Source organism: Zasmidium cellare (assembly GCF_010093935.1).
Source record: "Zasmidium cellare ATCC 36951 unplaced genomic scaffold M409scaffold_7, whole genome shotgun sequence".
NCBI lineage: Eukaryota > Fungi > Ascomycota > Dothideomycetes > Mycosphaerellales > Mycosphaerellaceae > Zasmidium > Zasmidium cellare.
The window spans coordinates 545,233-571,861 of NW_022986951.1; the positions used below are offsets into that span (position 1 = coordinate 545,233).

The 26,629-nt window shown below is 54.0% G+C and overlaps 12 protein-coding genes across 12 annotated transcripts; 8 read left to right on the forward strand and 4 right to left on the reverse strand.

Annotated features, from left to right (window-relative positions):
* Positions 1 to 17: 17 nt before the first annotated feature.
* On the forward strand, positions 18 to 1,881 carry M409DRAFT_64240 (uncharacterized protein; the record flags this gene model as incomplete). The annotated part of the gene is made up of 4 exons (XM_033815981.1): positions 18 to 51; positions 91 to 521; positions 577 to 891; positions 949 to 1,881. 4 exons carry the CDS (start codon positions 18 to 20, stop codon positions 1,879 to 1,881), a joined length of 1,713 nt encoding a protein of 570 aa, XP_033671429.1.
* Positions 1,882 to 2,278: 397 nt separating this feature from the next.
* M409DRAFT_19361 (uncharacterized protein) lies at positions 2,279 to 2,968 on the forward strand (the record flags this gene model as incomplete). Its single annotated transcript, XM_033804897.1, has 1 exon — positions 2,279 to 2,968. One exon carries the CDS (start codon positions 2,279 to 2,281, stop codon positions 2,966 to 2,968), a length of 690 nt encoding a protein of 229 aa, XP_033671430.1.
* A 506-nt stretch (positions 2,969 to 3,474) lies between these two features.
* M409DRAFT_19362 (uncharacterized protein) lies at positions 3,475 to 4,587 on the forward strand (the record flags this gene model as incomplete). Its single annotated transcript, XM_033804898.1, has 2 exons — positions 3,475 to 3,598; positions 3,656 to 4,587. The coding sequence occupies 2 exons, from the start codon at positions 3,475 to 3,477 to the stop codon at positions 4,585 to 4,587; spliced, it is 1,056 nt and encodes a 351-aa protein (XP_033671431.1).
* Positions 4,588 to 4,990: 403 nt separating this feature from the next.
* Positions 4,991 to 6,111, forward strand: M409DRAFT_51567 (uncharacterized protein; the record flags this gene model as incomplete). The annotated part of the gene is made up of 3 exons (XM_033811842.1): positions 4,991 to 5,150; positions 5,208 to 5,391; positions 5,448 to 6,111. The coding sequence occupies 3 exons, from the start codon at positions 4,991 to 4,993 to the stop codon at positions 6,109 to 6,111; spliced, it is 1,008 nt and encodes a 335-aa protein (XP_033671432.1).
* Positions 6,112 to 6,336: 225 nt separating this feature from the next.
* On the reverse strand, positions 6,337 to 8,073 carry M409DRAFT_64242 (uncharacterized protein; the record flags this gene model as incomplete). Its single annotated transcript, XM_033815982.1, has 5 exons — positions 6,337 to 7,447; positions 7,493 to 7,697; positions 7,747 to 7,815; positions 7,870 to 7,889; positions 7,949 to 8,073. 5 exons carry the CDS (start codon positions 8,071 to 8,073, stop codon positions 6,337 to 6,339), a joined length of 1,530 nt encoding a protein of 509 aa, XP_033671433.1.
* A 1,329-nt stretch (positions 8,074 to 9,402) lies between these two features.
* Positions 9,403 to 11,107, forward strand: M409DRAFT_64243 (uncharacterized protein; the record flags this gene model as incomplete). The annotated part of the gene is made up of 5 exons (XM_033815983.1): positions 9,403 to 9,602; positions 9,656 to 10,129; positions 10,195 to 10,420; positions 10,480 to 10,738; positions 10,794 to 11,107. The coding sequence occupies 5 exons, from the start codon at positions 9,403 to 9,405 to the stop codon at positions 11,105 to 11,107; spliced, it is 1,473 nt and encodes a 490-aa protein (XP_033671434.1).
* A 453-nt stretch (positions 11,108 to 11,560) lies between these two features.
* M409DRAFT_64244 (uncharacterized protein) lies at positions 11,561 to 13,709 on the reverse strand (the record flags this gene model as incomplete). Its single annotated transcript, XM_033815984.1, has 10 exons — positions 11,561 to 11,807; positions 11,873 to 11,988; positions 12,052 to 12,400; positions 12,462 to 12,491; positions 12,551 to 12,784; positions 12,840 to 12,863; positions 12,920 to 12,960; positions 13,014 to 13,096; positions 13,146 to 13,543; positions 13,600 to 13,709. 10 exons carry the CDS (start codon positions 13,707 to 13,709, stop codon positions 11,561 to 11,563), a joined length of 1,632 nt encoding a protein of 543 aa, XP_033671435.1.
* A 1,009-nt stretch (positions 13,710 to 14,718) lies between these two features.
* On the reverse strand, positions 14,719 to 15,846 carry M409DRAFT_51571 (uncharacterized protein; the record flags this gene model as incomplete). Its single annotated transcript, XM_033811843.1, has 1 exon — positions 14,719 to 15,846. One exon carries the CDS (start codon positions 15,844 to 15,846, stop codon positions 14,719 to 14,721), a length of 1,128 nt encoding a protein of 375 aa, XP_033671436.1.
* Positions 15,847 to 16,729: 883 nt separating this feature from the next.
* M409DRAFT_35898 (uncharacterized protein) lies at positions 16,730 to 17,095 on the reverse strand (the record flags this gene model as incomplete). The annotated part of the gene is made up of 1 exon (XM_033810466.1): positions 16,730 to 17,095. One exon carries the CDS (start codon positions 17,093 to 17,095, stop codon positions 16,730 to 16,732), a length of 366 nt encoding a protein of 121 aa, XP_033671437.1.
* Positions 17,096 to 17,535: 440 nt separating this feature from the next.
* Positions 17,536 to 20,355, forward strand: M409DRAFT_19369 (uncharacterized protein; the record flags this gene model as incomplete). Its single annotated transcript, XM_033804899.1, has 9 exons — positions 17,536 to 17,568; positions 17,655 to 18,354; positions 18,406 to 18,467; positions 18,523 to 18,574; positions 18,623 to 19,061; positions 19,121 to 19,188; positions 19,262 to 19,287; positions 19,342 to 19,639; positions 19,691 to 20,355. The coding sequence occupies 9 exons, from the start codon at positions 17,536 to 17,538 to the stop codon at positions 20,353 to 20,355; spliced, it is 2,343 nt and encodes a 780-aa protein (XP_033671438.1).
* A 396-nt stretch (positions 20,356 to 20,751) lies between these two features.
* M409DRAFT_19370 (uncharacterized protein) lies at positions 20,752 to 21,162 on the forward strand (the record flags this gene model as incomplete). Its single annotated transcript, XM_033804900.1, has 4 exons — positions 20,752 to 20,758; positions 20,817 to 20,868; positions 20,966 to 21,068; positions 21,127 to 21,162. The coding sequence occupies 4 exons, from the start codon at positions 20,752 to 20,754 to the stop codon at positions 21,160 to 21,162; spliced, it is 198 nt and encodes a 65-aa protein (XP_033671439.1).
* Positions 21,163 to 21,959: 797 nt separating this feature from the next.
* On the forward strand, positions 21,960 to 23,954 carry M409DRAFT_19371 (uncharacterized protein; the record flags this gene model as incomplete). The annotated part of the gene is made up of 2 exons (XM_033804901.1): positions 21,960 to 22,623; positions 22,672 to 23,954. The coding sequence occupies 2 exons, from the start codon at positions 21,960 to 21,962 to the stop codon at positions 23,952 to 23,954; spliced, it is 1,947 nt and encodes a 648-aa protein (XP_033671440.1).
* Positions 23,955 to 26,629: the final 2,675 nt, after the last annotated feature.

Below are 26,629 nucleotides of genomic sequence, written 5' to 3' on the forward strand. Positions count from 1 at the left end.
TACCATCCCAATTTACCATGTTTCTCTCAGTGATCACTCCTGCCATTCTGGGTCTCGTTGGCACATGCCATGCTCTACCTACCACAATAGGCCTAGACTATGGCACTTTCAAGGGCCGCAACGATCTCCTCACGAGTACGACCAGCTTTCTAGGCATGCCCTTTGCGGTCGCCGGCCGCCTTGAGAACCCTCGTTTGATAGGACCTCAAGACAAACTGTCTGGCGAGCAAGACGCGACAGACTACGGACCAGCTTGTCCTCAGCAAGAGCTTGTCGCCTCTCCCCTCGAGCAGGGCAATGCAGAAGTGGGTGAGCTACTTGGTCTGATCGAAGCTACAGTCCTGCCAAACATTACCAGACAGGCAGAGGACTGCTTGAGTATCAATGTTCAAGTACCAAAAGGCATCAAAGATACTTCGAAACTACCTGTCTTGATGTGGATCCATGGCGGTGGCTTTGAACTGGGGTCTTCAGGCTCTCTGGGCTCGGAAGCTACAGCCTTGCAAGGTGTCATATACCAGGTCCGTTCGGAAAAGTCATGCTTCCAAGCGTTGTAACGCTAATCACAATTCCCAGGGTGCGAATCTCGTACAGCGCAGCATCGACATGAAACAGCCCGTGGTGTTCGTCTCTGCCAACTACCGCCTGAACTTCTTCGGGACCCTGGCATCGAAGGAGGTCACAGATGCTGGCATCGCCAACCTCTTCTTGAAAGATCAGGATGTTGCTTTCGCCTGGGTACAGAAATATATCTCGAAATTTGGTGGTGACCCGTGGAAGGTCACGGTCTTTGGCGAATCTGCTGGAGCCATGTCCACGACTACGCACATGGTCTTGAAGAATGGCGATGTCAGTGGCAAGTTCAGAGGCGCTTGGGTGTTCAGTGGCCCGGTATGATCAGGATGATCCAATGCCATCTTCTATGATCCGACTAACGATGCAATGTAGGTTCGCAAAGTGCTTGACTACACTCATGCACAGCCAATATTCGACCGTTTGATGGGACGAATCGGCTGCGGTAATGCCGGTGACAAATTGTCTTGCGCAAAGGCGGCCCCTTACGAGAGCATTTACGCCGCTGTTCAAGGCGAGACAAACTTTCTCTCCTATACTGCGACCTTGGTACCATGGTATCCGCGACCTGATGGCGAGTATCTCGTCGACGATCCAGCTAAGCTCACAGGCGAGGGCAAAGTAGCCAACATCCCATTTGTCATTGGCAACATGGTCGACGAAGGCACGCTATTCTCGTTGGTCAATCAGCTCAATGTGACCACAAACCAGGACATTGTCAATTACTTCCAGGAGGTCTATTGTCAAGAGACTCCGCGAAGCCTCATCGAAGAGCTCGTCGGTCTTTACTCTGATGACCCAGCTGAAGGTTCTCCCTACGACACCGGTCTCAACAATCAACTGGGTCCCAAGTACAAGAAGATTGCGAGTATGATTGGAGATTATACTTTCACCTCAGGCCGTCGGACTCTGCTGAACGTCACTTCGACCCGCCAAAACACCTGGTCCTACCAAATCAAGCAGAGCCTACCTCTTCTCGGTCAGATCTCGCTCTTAAATCCACTCCAGGTCTCCAACCTCCCCATTCTAGGCTCTTTCCACATTTCAGACGTGGTCCTCAACGCATTCGGCACCATCCCCGCTGCACTGAGAAAGAACACTCTCAACATCATGAGCAGCCTCGTGCAGTTTGCGAACAACCTCGATCCAAATACTCAAGGCCTTGGCCTGCCCACTTGGCCAAAGTACAATCCCAACCAGCCTCAGCAATTTCAATTCCGTGAGGACGGATGTCGTATTACTGACGATGGGTATCGCAAGACGCAAATGGACTTCCTGGAGAGAAATGCTGCTCAATTGAGGGCTTGAGAGGACGTACGGTACTGCTAAGCAGTATACACGAGACGCCAGAAGGGCGTGAAAGCTGAAGATACGATCGAAACCTCAATCCAAGGTAGTCTTACTCGAATCTCGTCTTCTATCTATCATATTAAGCGTGCGAGAAAATAGCAACTACTCGCCACTTTCCTGGTTCTTGTGGAAAGCTTCGTCGAAAGCCATCATGGTCCTCGCGAGGAAATCCACCAAGGTCCTTCGCAACTTGTGCAGCTTTCCTTCGACTTCCGATCTTGATGTGACGTTGCTCCAAAAGTATACATTGTCTTCTTGACTGAAAGAAGAGACGACAGGTACTACCAGCGGCAGCAAACCCTACAGCAACCACGTCTCTTGAAGCCATCAGCACACCCCTGACTCAATCCAAGCCATGGGCGGCAAATACAAGCTCATCATCCTCCGCCACGGCCGCAGTGAATGGAACGAGAAGAACCTCTTCACCGGCTGGGTCGACGTCCCACTGAACGACGAAGGCCGCAAAGAAGCCGTCCAAGCCGGCAAGCTCCTGAAACAAGAAGGCTGGCTCCCAGACTTGCTCTACACATCTCTCCTCCGTCGAGCAATCGTCACCGCCAACCTGGCCCTGGACGAAGCAGATCGTCTCTGGATCCCGGTCAAACGCCACTGGGCGCTGAATGAACGGCACTATGGAGGTCTTCAGGGTCTGAACAAGGCTGAAGCGGCTGAGAAGAATGGCGAGGAACAAGTTCATCTTTGGAGGCGCTCGTATGATGTTCGGCCGCCGCCTACTTCTGAGGATTACCGCAAATTGGAAGATGATGGACGGTATTCTTCGCAGGGGATCTCTGTGCCGCCGACGGAATGTTTAAAGGATGTCTTGGAGAGAGTGTTGCCATATTGGAAGAGTGACATTGTGTCTGATCTTAAGTCAGGCAAAACGGTTCTGATTGCAGCGCACGGGAATTCTTTGAGAGCACTGATGAAGGATCTGGAGGGCATTAGTGACAAGGACATTCCTGGCGTGGAGATACCGACTGGGGTGCCGATCTTGTACGAGCTGGACGACGACCTCAAAGGAAAGGGAAGGCATCTCGGTTGACGGAGGCGTACATGTCGTGATTGCGAAAGGGCGTATGTACTTTCGTCAGCTAAAGAAGCCTCCTCAAGACCACTCCTGCGTAGTCATCAAAAGCATGTGATCGAGCTTGGCAACCTTCCAGCTAAATGCCAAAGATTACTGAACATGTTGCACAACCATCTCAGCCACGCACATCACTATACAAATTGTTCCCACAAGTATACTCATCTTCTCGCGTACGTGTTCGCAAAAGCTACTCGTTTCATGGCTTGTGCACAAACACCAGGTCGCCCCCATGTTTGGAATTACCAAGCCCCTGGCCATTTGGGGGCGCGCAGCCTCCCGTGCTATCTCCGGCGAGGCTGTTGAAGCAAGTAATCACGCGACTCCGTGGTACCGATGTGATATGTGAGACGTACATATATAACGGAGTTTGTGGCCCGCAAAAAGACAGCACAAAGTCACAGATGCTCTCGCTGTTGATCACCATCGGAAAATTCACCTCATAGTTGCAATCCAGAGCAAAGATGTCGGGGACACAGCAAAAAGCAATCGCCATCACAGAGCTCAAGAAGCCCGTCGTGAACATCCAACGTCCCGTACCCTCCCCACAGCAAGGCGAAGTCCTCATCAAAGTCAAAGCAGCTCATCGTAAGTCCACCTCTTCCTCCCCCATCAACTACTCCCCCAACTAATACCATCCCCTAGTCCTCCCCCATGACTCCTACATGCGCGACCTCGGCCTCTTCGTAGGCGACAAACTCCCCTGGGTCCTCGGCGGCGACGTCGCCGGCACAATCGAAGAGATCGGTCCCTCGACCTCCACGACCTTCAAAATAGGCGACCGAGTCACCGGCATCTGCGTTCCTGTGGACTCCAACACCCCTGACTCAGCAGCCGCTCAAGAGTACTGCATTCTGAAAGTCGACGGCATGGCAAAAGTCCCGGATTCGTATAAGAAAGAAGACGCCGTAACCATCCCGCTAAACCTCATCACGACCTTCATGGCGCTCTTCACAGAAGACTACGGCTTCGCCTGGCCACCTCCCTGGGAGAAATCGACCACCACCTTCGATCCCACCGCCCAAACCCTCATCATCGTAGGCGCCGGCTCCAACTGCGGCAAATTCGCTATTCAGTTCTCAAAACTCGTCGGAATCGGCCGCATCATCGCCATAGCCGGGCCCTCCAACGAAGCCGAATTGAAGAAACTCGGAGCAACGCACTTCATCGACCGCCACGCCTTGCCCGAAGCCATCAAATCCCAAATCCATGCCATCGTGCCCAAGGACGACATCACCGCCGTGTACGACTGCTACAACTGGACGTTCGAGCTCGGGCTCTCGCTCATCTCAAGCAGCAAACCCGCCCGCTTGGCGGTCTTGCACCGGGTCGATGGCGCGGAGATCGCGAAGACGTATCCGAATGTAAGGGCGGGGACGGTGAGGTGCTCGAATGAGAATCTTGGACCGCATAAGGGCGAGTTTTGGAGGCAGTTGCCGGGGTGGTTGGAGAGGAGTGAGATTTTGCCGGCGGAGTGGAAGGTTGTTGGCGGGTTGGAGGCTGTGGAGGAGGTTAATGCGGTGTTGGATGATTATCGAGATGGGAAGGGGGGTGCGCAGGGGCTTGTGCTTCCATGATTAAGAGAGATCGTGTAGAGGTGTAGTCACTCGTTGACGGACGAAATTCGTGATCCAGGACTGTTGCTCTATAAACCCGGTATTTGTCAGTGCAACAAGTCACACAACAACATCCGGAGCCGACCATACCAATCCCAAAACAGACCCCATGTCTCTCACGTGGAGAACGCCTCCAATCCAGCCTCGCCAATCAAAATTCGCCGCGAGATCTTGACTCCTGCCGTATGGCGTTAGATCAAGCGAAGCTGCATTGGACTATTGCGCTCAGCCTTGGCACGGGGGCTTGCAATTGAGAGGCCGCCGTGCTCAGCCTCCGAGATCTGGAGACTTCATTTCATCTTTCGTGGAGAGGCAGGGAGCTTCCTGGTGCTGTTGAACGTCAGCGACCAGCAGGACATATGCAATGTCGGCTCTTCGGCTTCGTAAAGTATTGCTCCAGCTAGTCGTCTTCACTGCGCTGGCAGATTGCAGTCCTAGAGCTGCAATCACGCCTTTCGCTGCTCCACCGCTGCTCCCTCGTCAAGATCTAGCCCAGACATGCGGCTACGTCGAAGCAGATATCCGTAAGGCCTCCTCCTTCCATCAAACCATACAGCTATCTGACATCTGTTCCCGTATAGTCTCCCCGATCGGCTGTCTAGCCGGCTCAACTTGCGCCGCAGATGTAACGCAAAGCATCGCCGGCATCTGCTGTCGTCTCGGAAACAACGCCAACTGCGTAGCAGTGACAAGTTGTGTGGCATCAGCGAATCTTCAAGCGTCTTGTAACAGCGACTGCTCTGCTAATGCTGCCGTGACGAAATGGTATCGAAGCCGAACATCCGTTACTACGAGCACCATCCACTGACACGTGAATACAGCTCAGATGTGGCTTCACCATACTGCTATACCAGGTATTGGGTATCAGCAGACAGGACGCCAGTGGAGATCGGCTGCACCACCACGCAAGGGTACAGCGCTTTCGTGTACACGACGTATACGTACCTGGGCAATACCGTGAACTTTGATCCAGCGACTACGCCGCCACCTTCCACAACTCCAGTCGGGACAGGAAGTGCGGTCGTCACAGGATCTTCGAGCTCCACGACGTCAGCTGGCAGTGGAGGAGCGGGTGCAAGTTCAGATCAATCTTCAGGCGACTCGAAGTCGAATTCGAATTCAGGCTCATCTAGCAATTCCGGAAGTTCCACCAACGTAGGCGCCATTGCGGGAGGTGTCGTAGGCGGAGTCGTCGGGCTGGGACTGATTGCGGCGTTCATTGTCTGGATTGTGCTGCGGCATCGTCGAAAATCTCGCGAGGCGGCATGGACTCAAGGCAGTGGAGCACCAGCGCCTGCAGCAGCGCCAGCGGGTGACAGTTATGAGAAGCCCCCAAAGTCGGCTTTGTCGGCCACAGATCCAGTGTCGCCGATTCCGTCCACGCAAGGAGGGCATAATGCTGGGGCGGGCCAGACTCATGAGATTGCTTCGAATGACAGACATTATGAGCTTCATGAGCGGGATAGGATACCCGAGCTGCCTTGAGGAAAGGTGGTCTGTAATCAAGTTAAGAAAGCAATGGCCTTATGAGAGGATAGCGAAGCTAGCAATCAGTACGCAGCTTTCATGTCGATGCCTGTATAACTCAAGACTCAGATCGTCAGCGAGTCCGCTTTTCAAACTCACAGTCAAAAAATGCATTCCCCCAAGTCTATGCTCGACTCCTTCCGATGTATCCCGCCCAATTCATATCGCATGTGTCATAAGTCTTCATTTCGTAGTCCTGTCGTCTTCGTCGTTATCCTCATCCGATCCAGCCAAAGAACCCATTTCCTCATTATCATCATGCTGTCGTTGCTGACCGGTCTGCACCATCTCAGGCTGAACTTCTTCGTGTTGGTGAAGTTTGATATTGACAAAGATGACCCAAAGTCCAATGTCGTAGGCGAGTCGGAAAGCACCTCCAGCGACGAATGCAATCCAGAATCGGTTGCTTCCAGCCAAAAGGCCCGTTACTGTTGGGCCAGCAGTAGCAGCGAGAGTGCGCATCATGGATGTGATGCCCATTACCGCAGTTCGCTCTTCTGGCTTGACGATGGCAGCGATCAACGCAGATCGCGGCGCTTGGTCCATGTTGTTCAGACCTGCACGTACGAAAAGCAGGACCGCAGTGAGCCAGAACATGTTTGGCCACGGGAAGACCAGCACGGCAGCCGAAGAGGGAATATGAGTGAAGACCATGGTATTCACTAAGCCGATCTTCCTCGCCATCGGCCCAGCGAAGACACCACCGACTGCACTCAAAAAGTAGCTCACTGACGTGACATCTCCAAGTGCGGCCTTGCTCGGGTGGAACTTGTCGTCCATGTAGTAGTTCGTCAGAGAGTATGGAACCATACCGTCTGCTAGGGAGTCTACAGCAAGCAGAGCCCAGAGCTTCCACATTACTGAGAGTGTCGGTGTTGAAATGTTTCCAATCCAACCTGACAGCCACGAGAAGCGTGATTTCTTGGGCGGCGGAGGTAGAGTCGGACCATCCAGAGCCACAGCACCTGGCCTCGCTGGGCTTTCGACCAGCTCGATGCTGTTGTCCTCTGACTCTTCTTGCGGCACTTGAGCATACTTCTCTTGCTGGCTGTCTGCTTCGCATGCCTTTGAGAGAAGTATCACAAGGCCGGCGTTCAAGAAGCCGAAGATTGCGTAGACCCACCACAGGGAGTGGTAGGCATCAGCGAGAGTCCACCCGTCCCGTCGTTGAAGAAACTCGATGATCCGACCAGAGGCTTCGCTACCGGCAGTGGATCCAAGAGCGGAGAGAGTGACATACCAGGCGAGAACATCTGCTCTTGAGGATGGGCTGGTGATCTGGGATATTATGGACCTCGAACGTCAGCGCAAGTATATCACACAGTGGCAAATAGCATACTCCTCGATAGATCGAAAAGGTCCAAAGTCACCACCAGTTGCGGATACAACACCAACCACGGCGGCGAAGAGGAGAATCCAGAAGTTCTCGAAGTAAGCAAAGATGCAGCCAGTCAAGACCATCAATGCCGAGCCCATCAACAGGATCCTTCTTCGCCCTACTTTATCCGCAACGAGAGTAAGTGCAGTGCCCAGAAAGACATCACCTGAGACCAATCAGTATGTCGAAAGCAGTCATCGGATACCATCGCTTACCGAGCAAGGTCAGTGTCATGAACAGCCCCAGCTGGGAGTCTGAGAACCCGATCTCTGCAAAGAACAGAGCTGGACAACATTAGCCGGACAAGCCCGTTGCAGCAGCAGCAGGGATGGATATACCGAGGATGAGAGAGTTCGTCCTGCGCAGTCGTGTGAGCATATGAAATCCGACAGCATCCTCCACCGCCTTCCTACATACCCATAAGCGAACATGCGCAGAGACCTCGCGAGAATGATAAGCCACGCATTTCCGCCCGTCTCGTAGACGGAGACCAGGCCGAACTCATGGTAGAACCATACGGAGGGGCGTAAAACAAGGGCCATCCAATAGCATATGATACCGCCAAGCGTGTTGTTGAGTAGTCGAAAGTAGTGTGAGGTGTCGGGTGTGTGTGAGACCGGAGGCTAGAAGAGGGTACCGATGAGTGAATCCTGCAGCCCGATGTCGGCGATGATGGTGCAGGTGAAATAACAGCGCGTCGCCGTCTTCTCGAGCATCGTCGTCGTTTGGCCGTCTCGACCGAATCTTCTTCATCGCGTGCTTCTCATACTGTGGGTCGTCAGGTCCAACATTCACATGCGTGCATGTGACTCGACCCACTCGCCCATGAAAACCTCCTCAGCCAGTACTGCCAATCACGCTATTCTCGCTCGCCTGGAATGGGCCCCATCTTTGAGGCTAATCTTTCATCACGAGGACGCAACATCCAGCGCGCGAAGATGAGCCGATTAGGAAGAGTGTGCTGAATACATCGCCCACATCTTGGAGCTGAAACGCCACGGCCATTTGAAGGAGCCACCCGTGGACGCGGGGCCCGAATGCCCATCCTTTATGCATCGGCTCTTCGACTCGGGATCTCAACGTGAAGAACGAAAACCTCAACGGGAGCATTTCCCGACGATTAGGACAAAGGCCGTTACTGCAGCAAAAAGACAAGATCCCAAGACCGGGCCAGTGCGAGCGTAGCCTCCACACCCACGCGACTCACTCGTGCTCGTGTGCGGGGAGTGGGGGCCCCAGGTGTTGGTGCATGGCCATCGCATGCGGTACGAACTGCGAAGAAGCCCAAAGGCACAGCACTCCACGGTTTGCTCCGAACTTCCAATAGATTGTCCCATGTCGCTTCCACAGCCAAGCACGCCTACCCCAATGTTGTGCCCCCGGCTTGCTGCTTCGGTCTCGCCTTCAACTCCTCCTCGACTCTCGCTGGCCCTTGGCATCCGGGGTTCACCATGGGGAAGACCTTGGCGACGAGTGATATTCGACCGCGATGGCCTTCACTTGCCGTGCGTCGGTGTATCCCAACCAACGACGAACAGCCTTAGGCTGCGTGACCGTCGTCTTGGTGTCCTATCTGTCCCTTGAAATCCATCCTCCCAAGACGCCAGACACGACATGGATACGGCTTCTTCTCGCCCAGGTGTCTTATGCGCTCCATGTGGCGTTCTTGGTAGCGGTGTTACAGCCGCTTCCTTTGATCATGAGGAAGCAGAAAAACAGCCCGGCTGAAAGATGAAAGCGTCTAGCTATAAAGGCGCGTTTCACAGCAGATAAGTTGGCCAGCTGAGCGGTCTATCTTTCCAGTCTTCAGAGCATTTCTCTTCTGCTCGTCCTCTCCTCTCCTTAAGCTTCTTCGTACCTCATCCGCAAAAATGACGTCCGAGAAGATGGGCAATGAAAAGGCTTCCGTCACCCATAATGAAGAGGTCCTCTCACCAACCCAGACATTGGACTATCCTCTCAAGCCTGATCCAGATGCCACCACACGCTTCGATTATTCGGGTGCTCACGAGAAGACCGACCCCGAAGAGATCAAGTTGGTCAAGAAACTTGATCGATGGATCATGCCAATGTAAGTCCTCTCTTACACTTGGCATTCCAATGAGTGCTGACGAGTATGGTCAGGCTGTGGGGAATGTACTGGCTGAACTATCTTGACCGCAACGCCATCGCCCTCGCCCGTCTGAACAACTTGGAGGAAGACCTCAACTTGAGCAGTTCGCAATACCAGACCTGCGTTTCCATCCTGTTCGTCGGATACATTCTAGGCCAGATCCCGTCCAACATGCTCATCACCCGCGTTCGCCCATCGTACTACATGTCCGCTGGTATGGCGCTTTGGGCGATCGTCTCGGCTCTCACTGCATTGAGCAAGGACTTCACCGGTCTCCTCTTGACTCGATTCTTCTTGGGAATTGTGGAGGCTCCATACTACCCTGGCGCTCTCTATCTGCTCGGTATCTTTTACACCCGTAAGGAGATCGCTACCAGAATTTCCATCTTGTACACTGGCAACATCCTCGCGACTGCGTTTGCTGGTCTCATCGCCGCTGGCATCTTCAAGATGGACGGCATGGGTGGCCTCGCCGGCTGGAAGTGGTAAGTCTTTCTCAATGCCAAAAGACCCTATCGCAGACACCTTAGCTGACATGCTCATCACACAGGCTCTTCATCATCCAAGGCGCCGCAACCTTTGTCCTCGCCATCGCCTCGGCCTTCGTCCTACCTGATGATCCTCTGCAGACCCGCTGGCTTAGCCAGGAAGAACGCGAACTTGCCAATGCTCGTATCGTTGCAGACACGGTCGGCGCAAAGCACCAGAGCAGCTCATGGTCAGGTCTGAAGGCTGCTGCCAGCGACCCAAAGATCTGGCTCTTCGCCTTCATGCAGGTGAGTAAAACAACAGTCTTGTAGCGATCTAGATGCCCGTACTAATTGCTTCCCCCTAGCACATGCACTTGGCAGCAAACGGCTTCAAGAACTTCTTCCCCACCGCCGTCGAGACACTCGGTTTCGGTCAAACCATCACCCTCGTCCTCACCTGCCCACCCTACCTCATCGCCGGCGTCGTCAGCATCTTCTGGAGTTGGAGCTCAGGAAGGTACAACGAGCGAACATGGCACATCACCGTCGCCAAAGCCGTCGCCATCTTCGGCTTCATCCTTGGCTGTGCAACACTCAACACAGGCGCGAAATACTTCGCAATGGGTACTTCACCAGCCACCTTATCATTCCCATAACTAGATCACTAACACCTTCCTAGTCGTCTTCGCCTGCGGCACCTACGCCGTCAACTCCATCATCCTCGGCTGGGTCTCGGCGACCTGTGGCCAAAGCAAGGAAAAGAAAGCCTCCTCGCTCGCCATCGTCAACACCATCGCCAACGCCTCCTTCATCTGGACGCCCTACCTCTGGCCCAGCTCCGACGAGCCGCGCTACGTCATCGCCATGTCGTCCAGCGCGGCTTTCTCGTTTGCGTGCGCGAGTGGGGCTTGGGTGATGAGGTTTTGGCTGCAGAGGCTGAATAGCAAGATACGGCAGTCGGAGGATGAGGGGGTGTTGAGGTTTGCTTATTAGTGGGATGTTTTGTGGGGCGGGGATGGTGGGATGCATGAGGATATGATCAGATGATTTTGATGCTGGTCATGTTTGACGACTGGCAAGTGGGAAGTGATGGGATTTGATGATATATATACGAATGCGTGACATGATGTGTACGACGATAGTGTCACTGCACAGTAGTGATGAAGGGATGAATTGGCAAATGCAAGAGACTTCTCGAGCCACAAGAGTGGTCTCACACTTCCAGTCGGCCACAGGTGTCGTGAGTCGTCAACTGCAACACGAGTAAGCGTGTCGCAAAGACCAAGAGCTCTCTATACCATTTCGTCTATTCTATCTCCACACCATGGGTATCGTCGTATCATCAACACATCTAAATCTATCCCGCCACACATTTCCCAGCTTGGTGATCACTCAAACACATGCTCCTCCCTCTTTCATACTCACGTTCTCAACCGTTCGACTCACTCAAATGACCTCCTCCTTCTCAACATCCCGATCCTTCTCCCCAGCAAACTGCGTCTCCTTCATCGCCGCTCCCACTTCCTCATCACTGCCCGACGAGAATCCATACTCCCTGGCTCGGGCATCGACCTCCTCGTCGGAAAGTCTCGGAAGCTCCTTGGCGGCGCGGACGTAGTTCATTTTCTCGCAGTAGCCCTTGGCGAAGATGAGGTCGATTTCTTCGAGGGAGCGTTGAGAGGTTTCGGGGTAGCTTTGGGGTGCGTGTGTTAGTAAAAGAGGGGGTTGGTGCGTGTTGGGGGAGGTCAGGGAACTTACAAGAACCAGATGATGGGGAAGAAGATGGCGTTCATGGCGGCGAAGAAGAGGTATGTGCCCCAGCCGATTTTCTCGATGAGCACGGGGGTGATCATGACGATGAAGAAGTTCCAGAGCTAGAAGAAACGCCACGTCAGCAATATCCTTGAGACTCTACGCATACGAATAGATTTACTTACCCAATTCGACACAGTGGAGACAGCATTCGCCTTCGCTCTCGTCTTCAGCGGGTTGATCTCCGCAGGGTACAACCACGGCAGGGGCAGCCACGTGGCGCCAAAGAACGCAATGTACGTGAATAGTCCCACAGCGGCTCCCTTGGCGGCGGACTCGGTGTCGGGGATGAGGGCTCCGAAGGCGAGGACCATGGAGAGACATTGGCCGACGGTGCCGATGAGGAAGAGTTTGCGGCGGCCGACGCGCTCGACGGCGAACCAGGAGGTGGTGGCGAAGATGGAGTAGACTATCATGTTGACGCCGCCGAGGAGGAGGGCGGTGTTGTGGTCGACGCCGATGGAGTTTTGGAAGCTAGTGGATGCTGTGAGTGGATTGCGATCGCTGATACGAGGGCGTGGAGGGGGTTACTTACAGAATGGGGAAGTAGTAGATGACCGCGTTGCTGTTGTCTTGTATCAGTCTCGAGTTACTTGGGTCCATCAGCGACGTATTCCAACTTACCATCCCGACAATTGCTGCATCATCTGCGAACTAGCACCAAGCAACAACCTGCGGAAGTGCTGCGACTTGCCGTTGCTGAACAAAGCCGACACTGGAGTAACACCGCCATGGTGGCCAGAAGCTCTGATCGAGTCGACGATAACTTGAGCCTGGACTTGCACTTCGGTGTCTTGGGGTGGTTTGCCGGCCAGGGCGGCGAGAACCCCTTGAGCTTCTTCTTGGCGGTCTTTGGTCCTAGGAGGGTTGTTAGTATCGTTCGCCGGATGGGAGGACTAGAGCGAGGCCGTACATGAGCCATCTGGGACTTTCTGGTCTGTGAACTGTCAGTAAACCGAATCACACGTATAGAAGGAATCGGGGAGGACGTACAGGTTGATCATTAGAATGAGGACGATGATGGCAAAGACACACTGTTTGAAATGTCAGCAACGGTCTTTTGAATTGTTGGTGCAATTCCATTTACCTGGAACGCGATTGGGAAGCGCCAGACGAAGTCGTGAGGACCGTAGATGCAGCCGTAGTCGATCCAGTAGGCGATTAACGTTCCTGAAACAATGTGAGCAATGGATAGCCAACAAACGAGTCCTCAACTCACCAATGGCAACATTGCCTCCCTCAATACAGATGAGCTTGCCTCGGTTGTGAGACCGACTACACTCAGCCTGATACGTCGGGACTGTGCTCGTGTTGATGCCATTCCCAACACCAGTAATGCATCGTCCGATGATAAACTGCGCCGTAGCCCCGCTACCAACCGGCACAGCCGCGATCTGAATAATGACTCCAATGATCATGATACTCGCACCCAGGAAGATCGACTTGCGTCGTCCAAGATGGTCGCCGAAGGTCAGGATGAAGCATGCTCCGAGAAAGCAGCCGACGGCATAGATGGCGGTCACGAATCCCTCGTAAGTGCTGTTCCCTTCGACTTCGGGGAAGTCGCTGGTGAAGGCCTCGGCGGAGATGATGCCGGACATGACTCCTTGATCGTATCTGTCAAATTGTTGGTTAACAGGCACGTCTCTGACGCATTTAGGGTCTGACAATACCCGAATAAAAGGAAGTCCGTGGTGGCTACGGCAGTGATGAGCATCTGGAGGGCCCGGCCACTGGCGCCCCAGTAGGTTGGGACGCCATTCTCGCTGATCTTGACAGCCATGGTTTGTCTGAGCCGGCAGACAAAAGACAGAGACGAACGGAGAGAAAGCTGGAGATTGGGGAAAGAAGAAAGAAAAGGCCTGAGACCATGGGATTCACCAGCGAGTATATATGCTCGTGAGACACCGGCCTTTGACGAACCACGTCCTCACGAAAACAGAACGAAACCCGCGAACGGACTCCACCGCCGACAACGACACCTACGCCATACTCTTGCATGCGTGGAGTCTTGCCTAGAGATACTGAGACCGAGACGGACAGGACGAGAGAGAGGCGGTTGGTGTTGCAAGATATGTTTGCAGCGTTTGCAAGGGCCGGCGTCTTGGTCCATGTGGTCGACAACCAGCCAAACCGCCGCATTACCACCCGCGCACTCCACAGCGCAGCGTGCGAAGTCTTGGGGGTGGATCTCTGTCACGAGCATTTCACGTCGAAACTCCAGCTGGAGAGGCGAGAAAGCAGGGCCTGTGCTGGTGTTTTGGTGGAGCGCGACAATCTCGGCCCAAGACGCGGCCAAGAGGAAAAACTGGAGCTTGGTTGTAGAGAAGCCATTCGGGTTGCTCGATTCGAGGGCATCCGCTGGTTCTTGTGCGTGGGAAGAGGGCGTGGCGCCAATTTTGGGATTTCTTTGCCTGCGTCGTTGGTGATGTCACTCGTGAAAGTTGTTGGTGTTTGTTGGTGGTTTTGAGATTTTGGTTGATGTCGTCGCGAGGCTGCCTGCGCTTTGCCGCGACTTGATCCGATGTCCGAATCGGCTCCATTGTCCAGCCGATGCGGCACGGTAGAGATCCTTGTTTAGATTGAGAAAGTGAAGTTGCTGAATGGTTGTTCGGAGAGTGAGTGTGACGTCGAGGGAGACACTACTGCTCGAACCCGGTAAATGTTCCCTCAGCAAAACGAGGTTAGTTTCACAACACTGGCCGCCAGGCTCAGCCGCAGTGTCCAATTGTAGACAAAAGACCGCTCCAAGGTGCGTGCTACTGTGTTCGCAGCGAAAGATTTCGTCCACCCTACATGAACCCGATGAAGTCCTCCCCAGGCTCGCGGTCGAAACACTGACAATCTTCTCCCTTTCCTCCTATCCTCCTCCACCCGCTCAACATGGTCGGACACCTCGCCGCGACCCCCAGATCGGCACATTGCATGATTCCACTCCACATTCTCTCCAGCGAAAACCCCAGCGCCGGTGCGTTCAGCGAGTCTGGTTGCTGAATCGCGCCCAGGTACTCGCTTTGATGTGCCCAGCTATCTGGTTCAGTCATGCCCTCATAGAGATACTGATACACTTCTTTCCCGGCTCCTCGTACCCTTGCAGCGGACGAGATGAACTGTCCCTTGTAGCTTAACATGAACCAGCCACATGTTCTATTGTTGGCCATCTCGTACGTCTTTGCGAGGACACCGCTCGAATCGTGCCAGTAAGGGTCTGCGCATTGGTGGCAATCGCAGACCTCACTGGCGAAACTCAGACCAAGCATGCCTGTCTCGGGGACGTAGTAGTTCTCTATGCGGTGGAGTGCCTCGCCAAAGTTGTCAAGAACAGCCTGAGTGAAGAGCGTGTGTCGCGCGAGATCGTCCCAACGATTCAAGATGTGGTGGAGGTAGGTCTGGCCTTCGCGGCCGATGTTTGGTAGTTGTATGACCTCTGCATTAGGGAACTGTGCTTGCAGTGCTGCAACGTCGGCGCCTTCGTCTTTGCTGTAGAGGAGCACTCGGTGATTCGGTGGAACAGATGGCAGAGACAGGATTCGAGAAATAGTATCATTAACCGCCGCTGGGTCTTCTTTGTATATGCTGACAACGATGTCGAAGTCCGTCTCCGGCTGATAGGCCTTATCCAGTCTTGGAGGCGGCGTTTTGCTTGCAGAACTGTGGCGATCGTGCCCAAGAAGCGTGTGAAGAGACCAGCATAGTACCAGAAGAACGGAGCAGGTGAAGACAACGCCCAGAACAATGTTCGCCCAAAACGCGTTCGCCTTCCAGCTCAAAGATCTCTGCTCAGTTCTAAAGTAATCCTCCAGGCCTTCGTCTTTCATCAATGGTATCGTTACTGCGCTCTCTGCGTGGCTGGAATCCATGGATGACGAGGTTCGGGTTGGTGTGACGGGCTGATACTTGTGATCTTCGACGGACGCCATCTTGTATCTCTGGAAAGTTGCCTACATCTTCGTCGAAAAAGTGAATAGTATGTAAAGCAAGCTAGAAGCAAGGGAGGTGAATGCAGGCGCGAGTTCAGGAACGCTGTAGATGGACCGCATTCCACGCGACTTCTGGTAAACAAACGCCGGCGACTTCGACACTACAGGTTATCCATATTTGCGGTCAGCGTACTCCCGTACATATTGACAATCGAACGACATGAAGGGCGATATCAGAAGTGATGAAGACGGCCACTGTCGCAGGTGATTGACATCAGTATGGACGTCAGAAATGCTGCGCAGACGCAGAACTCGAACGAGTGTCCCCAATCCCAGAGAGTGAGCAATGTCAAATAGGTATGAAATAACATCGTTCGCATTGCGTTTGCCTTGTGCCATATCATCCTTCTTTTATGCACAATTGATGCAAAGTTGATGCTCGGATGAACGGTGCCCAGTGCCAAGCCTTTCACATGCCTAAGCCGAGCGTCTTCCGATTCGACCCGGATGCCCATCCACACATTCTCCGGTTTCGGCGCTAGGCGACTTGATATGAGAACGCGACCATCTGGGGCTCCAGATTTAAGTTGTCGTATGAGGAGAATGCAAGGCCGGGGTTATATCCCGCTGACGCAGATGCAGCGACGTGGTAGGAAGTTGCCAGAGTCGAGTCGCCCCCAAACAGCCATTACCCATGGCATCTCCTGGACTGATGATGTTCTCCAAGCAAGAAATTTTGGCCGCATTGGTAGATGCACCCCAGAGATCCGACCTCCCATCTCTCGAGGTGCATATTGACGAGTCCTCAGAGAGGGACAGATGATGGAAGTAGACAACCACGCGGCTTTTCATCCATCGCGTGTCCGCCAAGAATCCATTTTCTTCATCGCACGTCCTCATCTTCCGACGCATCCACCATATCCTCCTCATTCAGCCTCTTCCCATTGTCGGTAGTCAATCCAGCTGCTGCTTCTGCCTCCTTCTGACTATATGGCTCCTCTTTCAAGTCCCTCACACGTCTCTTGTGTGGCTTCCCCTTCGCGTGCTTGTCGAGGTTGGTCTGGGACTCGAACCATTTGGCGCATTCCGTGCAGTAGAAGTCTCCGAATCCAGGCAAATCCTCATGCGCGTGTAGGTCCTTGTACTTTTGAAGGTGTTCCTTGGAGGCGACGTCTGCGTGGACCTGGTCCAGGTCGCGGGTGTGTCGTCTGGTCTTGGACTTGGACTTGGGGCCTCTGATGGCCGGCATGGTGGGCGCAAGGGCGATGCGGATGCTTGCCGAGGTCGCTGTGTTGAGCGCGTTCGCTGATGCTTCCGGCACAGGAGGCACGCGGCTGTGTGCAGCAAATATAGTTCTCTTTGAGGTCTGGAGACCGGGTGCAGCGTCTGTGCCAAAGCAATCGCGCACGTCTAGCCAGCGATATCGCTAGCTGGAAAATTCGAACAGGTCTGCAGGTCTGGCCGTAGCCGAGGTGTCCGCCCGCGCACGACCGGGCTACTAAGCCTCCTCGCTGATTGGCCAGCCGCTTATGCTCTCTGTTTTCGCAGCTACGACGTCTTTTGTTCTTCTGCCACTCCCACCACCGCCGATACCCTCCCCATATACACTGCAGGCCTGCTGCTGGTCCTGCTAGTTCCGCCTGTCTGTGGTTTCAACACTCTCCTCTCAGCAGCTGCACCGCCTTCACAATGCTGTCTGCACGAGTGGCTGCGCGCCAGCTGGTAAGCTATCAACACAGGGATAGCTCCCATTGCTATTGAATGACGCCCATTGAGAGCCCAGAAATACTGACAATGCTTTCAAACAGCCCCGGCTGGGCCGCCGGCAGTTCGCTACTGTCAATGACACCGCCCTGACCAAGAAGGTCGAGATGACCAACTGGGAGAAGGGCCACTACATCAACTACGCCGGCATGAACGAGAACCTCAACATTGTGCGGAGTCGCCTGAACCGCCCACTCACATACGCCGAGAAGATCCTTTACTCCCATCTTGACGACCCTCACGGCCAAGATATTGAGCGAGGCAAGAGCTATCTCAAGCTCCGGCCCGACCGCGTTGCTTGCCAGGATGCTACGGCTCAGATGGCTATCCTTCAATTTATGAGCGCTGGCATGCCCAGCGTGGCTACACCTACCACTGTCCACTGTGACCATCTTATTGAGGCGCAGGTTGGTGGCGAGAAGGATCTTGAGAGGGCATACAACATCAACAAAGAGGTCTACGACTTCTTGAGCACATCCTGCGCCAAATACAACATTGGTTTCTGGAAGCCCGGCTCTGGTATCATTCACCAGATCGTGCTTGAGAACTACGCTTTCCCCGGTGGTCTCATGATTGGTACCGACTCCCACACGCCCAATGCCGGTGGTCTTGGCATGTGTGCGGTTGGTGTCGGAGGTGCGGACGCTGTGGATGTCATGGCCAACCTGCCATGGGAGGTCAAGGCTCCTAAGATCATTGGTGTTAAGCTCACTGGCAAGCTTTCTGGCTGGACTGCACCAAAGGGTGAGCTGAAAATGTGCTGTGAGTACGAGCAAATAAGCTAACGGTCTGCAGACATTATCCTGAAGGTTGCCGGTATCCTGACCGTCAAGGGAGGAACTGGTGCCATTGTCGAAGTAAGGCGAACAGCTCAGATGTTAATGAGTGGAACTTGAACTGACTCTCACGCAGTACCACGGTCCTGGTGTCAACAGCTTCAGCTGCACTGGAATGGCTACCATTTGTAAGGCTTGCCCACTTCACGTCTCGACTGATTGCTGACATTTGGTAGGTAACATGGGTGCTGAAATCGGTGCCACCACCTCCGTCTTCCCCTTCAACGACCGCATGTATGACTACCTGGCCGCCACCAAGCGTCAACACATTGGCGACTTCGCTCGATCTTACGCTGCCGACCTGAGGGAAGATGAGGGCGCTGAGTACGACGAGTTCATTGAGATCAACTTGGATGAGCTGGAGCCACACATCAACGGACCTTTCACCCCAGATCTTGCCACCCCTCTCAGCAAGTTCAAGGAGGCTGTTAAGGAGAACAAGTGGCCAGAGGAGCTCAAGGTCGGTCTTATCGGCTCTTGCACCAACTCTTCCTACGAGGACATGAGCCGCGCCGCATCGATTGCCCGTGATGCCCTCGATCACGGCATCAAGGCGAAATCTATCTTCACCGTCACTCCCGGATCTGAGCAGATTCGCGCTACCATTGAGAGAGAGTAAGTTGGCATAGCCACACTTGAAATTGCGGGGATAGAGGGATCTGACGTTATTCCAGTGGCCAGTTGCAGACTCTCGAGGAGTTCGGTGGGATGGTCCTCGCCAATGCTTGTGGCCCGTGCATCGGTACGTTCATCCCCCCAAAAACACGATCGACCGAGCTCCCATGGCATCGATACTGACAACAGTTCCTTTGTAGGACAGTGGGATCGCAGAGACGTATCCGTTAGTGTTCCCTAACCTCAACATTCTGAGAAATCTCGCTGACAATTTTCACAGAAAGGCGAGCCAAACTCGATTGTCTGCTCGTACAACCGCAACTTCACGGGCCGCAATGACGCCAACCCTGCCACTCACTCCTTTGTGACCTCTCCAGACCTCGTCGTCGCCATGACTATCGCCGGTGACTTGAAGTTCAACCCCATCACCGACACTCTCAAGGACAAGGACGGCAAGGAGTTCAAGCTCAAGCCACCAACTGGCGACGGTCTTCCCAAGAACGGTTATGACGCTGGAAGAGATACCTACCAAGCTCCCCCAGAAGATCGCTCTCAAGTCTCTGTCGCCGTCTCCCCAAGTGAGTTCATTCATAATTTCATGACCACGACTTCTGCTGATCTACTCCCAGCTTCTGACCGCCTTCAAATCCTCGAGCCATTCAACGCTTGGGATGGTAAGGACGCAAACAACCTTCCCATCCTGATCAAGGCACAAGGCAAGACCACCACTGACCACATTTCGATGGCTGGCCCATGGTTGAAGTACCGTGGCCATTTGGACAACATCTCCAACAACATGCTTATCGGTGCCATTAATGCAGCCAACGGCGAGGCCAACAAGGTGAAGAACCAGGAGACTGGCGAAGTTGACGCTGTGCCAGCTGTTGCCCGTGACTACAAGAAGCGAGGCATCAGGTGGGTCGTTATCGGTGACTGGAACTACGGAGAAGGCTCTTCCCGTGAACACGCTGCTCTGGAACCAAGACATCTTGGAGGTCTCGCCATCATCACCCGATCCTTCGCCCGTATCCACGAGACGAATTTGAAGAAGCAGGGTATGCTTCCATTGACCTTCTCCAACCCAGAGGATTACGACAAGATCAAGCCAGACGACCGTGTCGATCTCAAGGCCACCGAGCTCGCTGTTGGCAAGCCAATCACGATGGTTGTCCACCCAGCAGACGGCAGCAAGCCATTCGAAGTTAAGCTCAGCCACACCTTCAACGAGTCACAACTTGAGTGGTTCGTGAACGGCAGCGCATTGAACACCATGGCCAAGAAGGCCTCGTCGTAGTGAAGCTTGCACTGAAAGAGGTTATAAGAAGCAAAGAAACGGAGAATTATGGTCATGAAATCAAGGGCGGCCAGCACACGAAGTCAGAGGGAGCAGGCAGACTTGATGAGCATGTAGCATTGTGCATAGTTGTTTCCAGTTTAGGCGCGTTTGGTAGTCTGGGCACCCTGTATTTTGACACGAGTTTGGAAAACCAGTGAAAGTCCATACGATTACTCTCTGCGTTATTCAGCTTGTTTGTGTGTGGTCTGAGTTATCTTCATCATTCGCGGTCGTGCCAAGCTTTTGGCAAGCGGCGGGAACAGCCGCCATCGCTCTTGCCCACACAAATTCGAACATCATCTGGCCGGCTTCCACCACTTCGCACGCTCAGAGAACAGCAACAAAGCCGTCGCAATGGCCAGTACGTCAAGATACATGATGCGAAAACTGTTGGAAGATGCTGATACAGCTTTGCGCAGAATCCAAGAACTCGTCTCAGCACAACCAGTCGAAGAAGGCCCACCGTAACGGGTACGATACCTCCCCTTCTCCCGCACCCATCTCGAACTCGATCATCGCCATTTCAGCGGATATTGAATCTAGATACTGATGATATTCTTTATTGCAGTATCAAGAAGCCAAAGACCCACAGATACCCATCGCTCAAGGGAACCGACCCCAAGTTCAGGAGAAACCACAGACATGCTCTCCACGGCACGATGAGGGCTTTGGTATGTGCACAAAGCAGGAGCAAGATATCGAAGCGCGGTGGACTGACAATCTGAACAGAAGGAGGTGAAGGAGGGCAAGCGGGATGCGGCATAAACGAAGCGACCTGCGAAGACTCTTCCTTTTCTCACTGCACGCGAACACGGGGGCGACTGATGCGAAGAAAGCAATGTCATGTCATGGAATCGGCGCAATATGGAGACTGCGGTTTCTTTTGACGCAGCAGGTAGCTGGAATGCAAACCTGATCTGAGTGGTCCCACAGTCCCATCTTCCACCCACCCCAACATCAAAACCACGACTCTCATTGAGGGTGTGCGCAAAGACGTACGGCATATGTGTGTACAGCGCCCAGCAATTTCTCCATGCGAAGGTGTCTGAAGGGAATATCCAACGTGCCAAGATCAAAGTCCCATCTCATTACCAAACACGACCGCTGCACCTCTCTGTCGGCGTTTGTGCATGAAGAGGTGGTCACAGACCTTCAATCGAAGTCGTGCTGAATACTGGCATGAGAATTTCGTCGGGGAAGACTTCATAAAACGCGGTAGGTACGAGAAGCAGGAGAGTCACTAGCGATCACATGTCAGGAGTGAAAGATGAAGTGAGTGGTGCTGCAGTCATATATTTTCTTTTGTATGAAACCACTTTCATCTTCACAAAAACGGCGTCTTTGCTCTTGCCTTGTCATGAATCTGGTTCCGCTCCTGCCTTTTCTGTCGCGCTCTCGTGCTTTCCTTGATAGCAACAAACTTGATTTCAACTTCACTTCAACCACACCACTCGAGTTCAACGTCACCTCGTCTTTGCTTACTGCACACCACAAATCGAGTCACCGCCGCTCCTTGCACGAGGACGATCTGCTGTCCACCGAAGGTGCTGCCTGCCGGCGACATGGCCGACATCCAGCAATGGCGCAAGAAGATCCAACCAAGCAAAGCCCGGACGCCACTGGAGCCAGACGACATGCCAGAGACCCCATCGCAGACTGTACCGCCGAAGCGATGTCTGAAGAAGAAGGTGTCGTCGTACTTTGATCTGGGCCAAAACACCAAGACCTTGTCATTCCACGAAGAAGCGCCAACTTCGCTTCTGCCCACCTGGCCGGTCGATGAGCTGTACCCCGAGCCAAAGGCTGAAGATGAGATGGACTCAGTGATGCGCGTTCTGATGTCAGAGCCCTATGCTCGGCTCGACGTTCGCTACAACAGCTCGTTGATGCGCATCTTCGAGGCCTACGCTACATTGAAGGACGAGAAGCTGGAATTGGAGCAGAAGGTTCAGGAGTCCACGGATACAATGCAGTCAGTGATCAGCGAGCATAATATGGCGCAGAAAGATTGGGAAGACAAGAAGCAAGATTACAAGGACGAGATCAAGCGACTGGAGGTCTTGCTGGCCAAGTCAAGCAAACGTGGTCTCGCGGAGGTCACGTTGGCGAGGCAGGACAGCAAGCTCCGCAGCCACAAGTTGAGCGATGACGACCACAAGGAGACAATCTTTGAGTTCCTGGAGAAGACGAACAGACACAGTAGCAGACTGTACGACAATCAGAGAGGTATGTAATCAATCACACCGATACAGACTATGACTTACCTCTCACCAGCAACAATGAAGCCCCTGATCTTCTCACCATCCGACAAGGATCGCAAGTGGTCGCAGAAGCTTTCGCAGAAGAAGTCCATGACCAACATTCACGCCGATCTACCTTTCGGCACGCCTCCAGATGGAGACATGAGGTTCTCCCTCACACAAGCATCATTCCTCGAACAACAAGCAAAACGCAAGAGTCGCCAGTGCGCAGTGACAACATCAACCACTGAGTCTGACGATACCTTTTCGTCTTTCGCTTGCGAAGGCGAAACGCTCCCACAAGTCACGGTGAACGGAGATGGTTTCCACAAACAAGCTGCACACGATGAATTCGGAGACATTGGGCGCCTTGCAGACGCATTGGCCCAGCGTCGTAACATCCATCCCTCCCAGGTCATGCCAAAGCTCTTGGAGATTTTCGATCCACCTCCTGACCAGGAGATTGGCGTGACTGAGAACGGCCCCAACGCTCTCGGTATCACGGCACCGCAACCGCAACGCAATTTGTCGACCAGGATGGTCTCTGCCGACAATGCTATTGTAAAGCGCAAGAGCGTCGTCACAAAAGCTTCCGACCTCTTCCACAAGCTAAGGCCCCAACTCGGTGTCGAGAACGCCAGCAACCTTCGAGGATTGCATCGGAGGTTTTCGTTTGAGCCAGGAGATGACGCCGCAGCTCAGAAGATGCCTCAAGTCAATGGTAATGCTGGAAGCGGTGAGACTCGCATACTCCGAAAGAGCGTCTCGCTGGATGTCCTGGGAAAGATACCGCCAACAACGGCCGTTGTTGATCCCATGCTTTCGCCAGTCCCATCTAGTTCTACAGTCTCTGTCACTCCTGCAGATGGACGACCACCCTCACGGATCCCCACTCCAGTATACAGCTCGGGTTCTCTCGCAAGACCAAGACAGGAACGCGAGGATTCTGCGTCTTCCTTACTCACTGCATTTCGTCAACCCGAAAATACTAGCAAGCGCAGCAACTCTGTGTCGAGCTCCGCCTACAGTATACCTTCTCCCAAGCCGGAGGATCCCAACCTCAGCAGGGCTTCGCAGCCCGTCGAGTACGCTCTCGGTACCAATCTCCGCCTGCTCGACCGCACGAATTCGTTACGCAGCAGCAGCGCCTCACTTGCATCACACGCTGTCGCTGGCGGTCCTGAGAACGTGAATGTCAATTCGACAGCTGATCGGAAGCGACCAGGTACTCGCAGCAACCACAGCCACAGCGGTTACTCGGACAAGAGCAATTCACGGTCTGACAGCTTGCAACCAATAAAAGATCCGACGCAGTGAGGAACAACAGCCCTCAGACGACATTGGCCTTGCTCGCTTCGACCGCAAACCATGTAGGCCATCTCTTACAACGCACAGGCAACGAGTGTTCGCCACTGACTGCCATGAAATGTTCTCGCATGCGCATTAGCTGCTCGAGCACTTGGCCAACCGAGACGCCCGGTGTTCACCAGCCTCGCCAACGTCGTTCGCATGGATGTGGATGGGCGCAGTCGACGGAAGCATCGCTGCGGGAAGGAGTGGGCATTTGAACAGCACGGTAACATCCATCTGACTACATGTCGAAGCTGTCGGCTCGCGGCTCTTCTGCCGTACGGTGTGTAGCGAACTTTGTTGGCGCTCCGCAGCGGTGTGGCAAAGTTGGACTTTGACACTCTTCTGACATGGATGCAGTCTGATATTGACCGGGGTTTCAACGGGTGAGGCGTCTTTGATACAGGCAGGTACCCTCACCAACGAACTTCCTGGCAAAATGGAAGGCTGTCAAAAACTTTCCGATGGCCAAGAGGTTATGTGTCTCAGCATATTTTCTCTGCAGCAAATTCCGAAAGCCTTCATCATCCGCCGTTGTTCCATTGCAGTGGATGCCTGCAGAATGACGACCTCAGGGTGGAGTCTGCAGTCATTGGAATGTTCCTTTCGCATGCTGCCGCCGGTTGATGCCCGACGGAAAGAGGTCCGACCATTTCCACTATGCGGCATGATGTCTGTCGTCGGGTGAGGCGCCCCCGTTTCGATTGAGACCTGGACCACAGCACCGCTCCCACTCCACAAGTGACGTACATGGTGTGGCTGGTGTCCTCTCTGCGGCATGCATCGATTGTACAAGCTTTTGTCATTGTTGGAGATCTGCGTGAGATGTTACCGTTCTGCTTCGAAGATCAGCAGTCAGGTCAGAAGACACCATGCAGGACCGCGTCAGCTTAGGACAGCACGCCTCGCGAAAGTGTTCGAGAACAACATGAGCGACTAGGAGCTCCGTTCCAATGTGCCACATCTTGCGAGGGGTATAGCTGCTGCGCCACACTCTGTGGTGGTGTTCGAAGGAACTCTCCACGTTTTTTTCTCCTTCAACCCACTCACTCGCCACTCAGCCTTGTCTTGCCGCCCGGTATCTGCTGCAGCACCACGAATCCCATCGGCAAAATTCTCCGGCTCGGACCTTGACACACGCTGATGAGAGGAGACCCAGCGCTCGTGCGCCCACGGAAAGTGGTCGTTGTGTCACCTTGTAGAATGTCTGCTCTCAACACAGAGTGCACATGCGCTTCTTCTCTCGCAACGGACATTGCAGTGAGAAGCCCCACTGCTGGAGTGATGAACGTTGATCGACGATTTTCCCGCGAGCTTCTAAACGACGAACACAGTCAAAGACTTTTGGGACGGTGCTAGCATCTCGGTGTTGCCGTTTCGCCTACGCTCTAGGTGCGGTTCATCAATCTTCGTACGGGCTTCACCTTCTTAGGCGCGCCAGTTTATGTGACCTTAACGAGAACGCGACACGCGTGTTCATGATGGAAATCTTTTTTCGAAGACTTCTAGTGCAAGAGACTTGTCGGAAGTCCGCCTTCAACAACGTGCCCAGCAGCCACTCACACGACCGTTGACGCTTAACCGTCGTTTCGGTGCGATAGGGTCTAGAGTTTTGTTCATTTCGGCTAGCTCCAGCAAGTCAGATGAAAATGCCGCATAACTTTAGACGACGACGACCCTTTGATTTCGGTGTGCGGGCTTACACTTCATGCTGGAGGTGTCAGAGCGACACCAGCTCTGAACTGAAATCCTCGCGTTGCTGCTGCGCTGCGCTGCGCTGTTCTTCGGACGGCGTGCTCCGGCCGAATGGTCGCCGGTCACTGGATACATGTTGGTATCCACGCACCGCCGGTAGCCGTTTTGTGTGGCAGTCTGGCCGGCGGGATGTGCTGCAAGGAAGACCCCTTTCGCGGCACTGCGCAGCATCGGACAGATGAAAGGACGGCTTCGACAGCACGTCACTGACACGCGCTGAGACGGTGAGAGGTGTTGCTGTTATTCACAGCAGAGACAAGTGCAATTAGGTGACGGCGGGGGTACCACGTTTCTGCCCAAGCCTGGCCTCCATTCGCCCCAGGCGCAGGACTGCATCGCGCGCTGCCTGTTGGAGGTATGGCCGCGGTGACTCAGTGTGTCGACGCTGACGTGCCCGAGATGAGAGCAATTCGGGGGAAAACGCAATAGCGCGCCCGTATCTCATCAATGTCCACCCGGAAAGAAGCAACCACGACGAGCGGCAGTTGGAGGAGCCCTCGCGCTGGCGTACCGCATCGTCTGAGAGGAGCCCACGAAGCGGAGACGGAGCATGAGACGAAACGAGCCACAGTCAGAACCACAGCTAGAGCTCTTCGAGCATGGTGCAGAGGTGGCATGCAGCGTTAGTGCCTGCGCTGAGGCGCCCGACCAGCAGACGATACGTGGCACGGATCCACCGCATACGTGAGATGCCCACTCACATCATCCATCGATCGACGAACGCCACTCTGCTGTGGCTGTGCCGTGAGGCTGCCACCGTTCACCTCGCTTCCATTCGACGGGGCACGAATCGATAACGACGGGCTGCCAGCGTGGACGCCAGTCTGGAGCGTTGCGGGTGCGTCTCTGCGGCCATATAGGAGTACCCTCCGATCACTGTTGTCAAA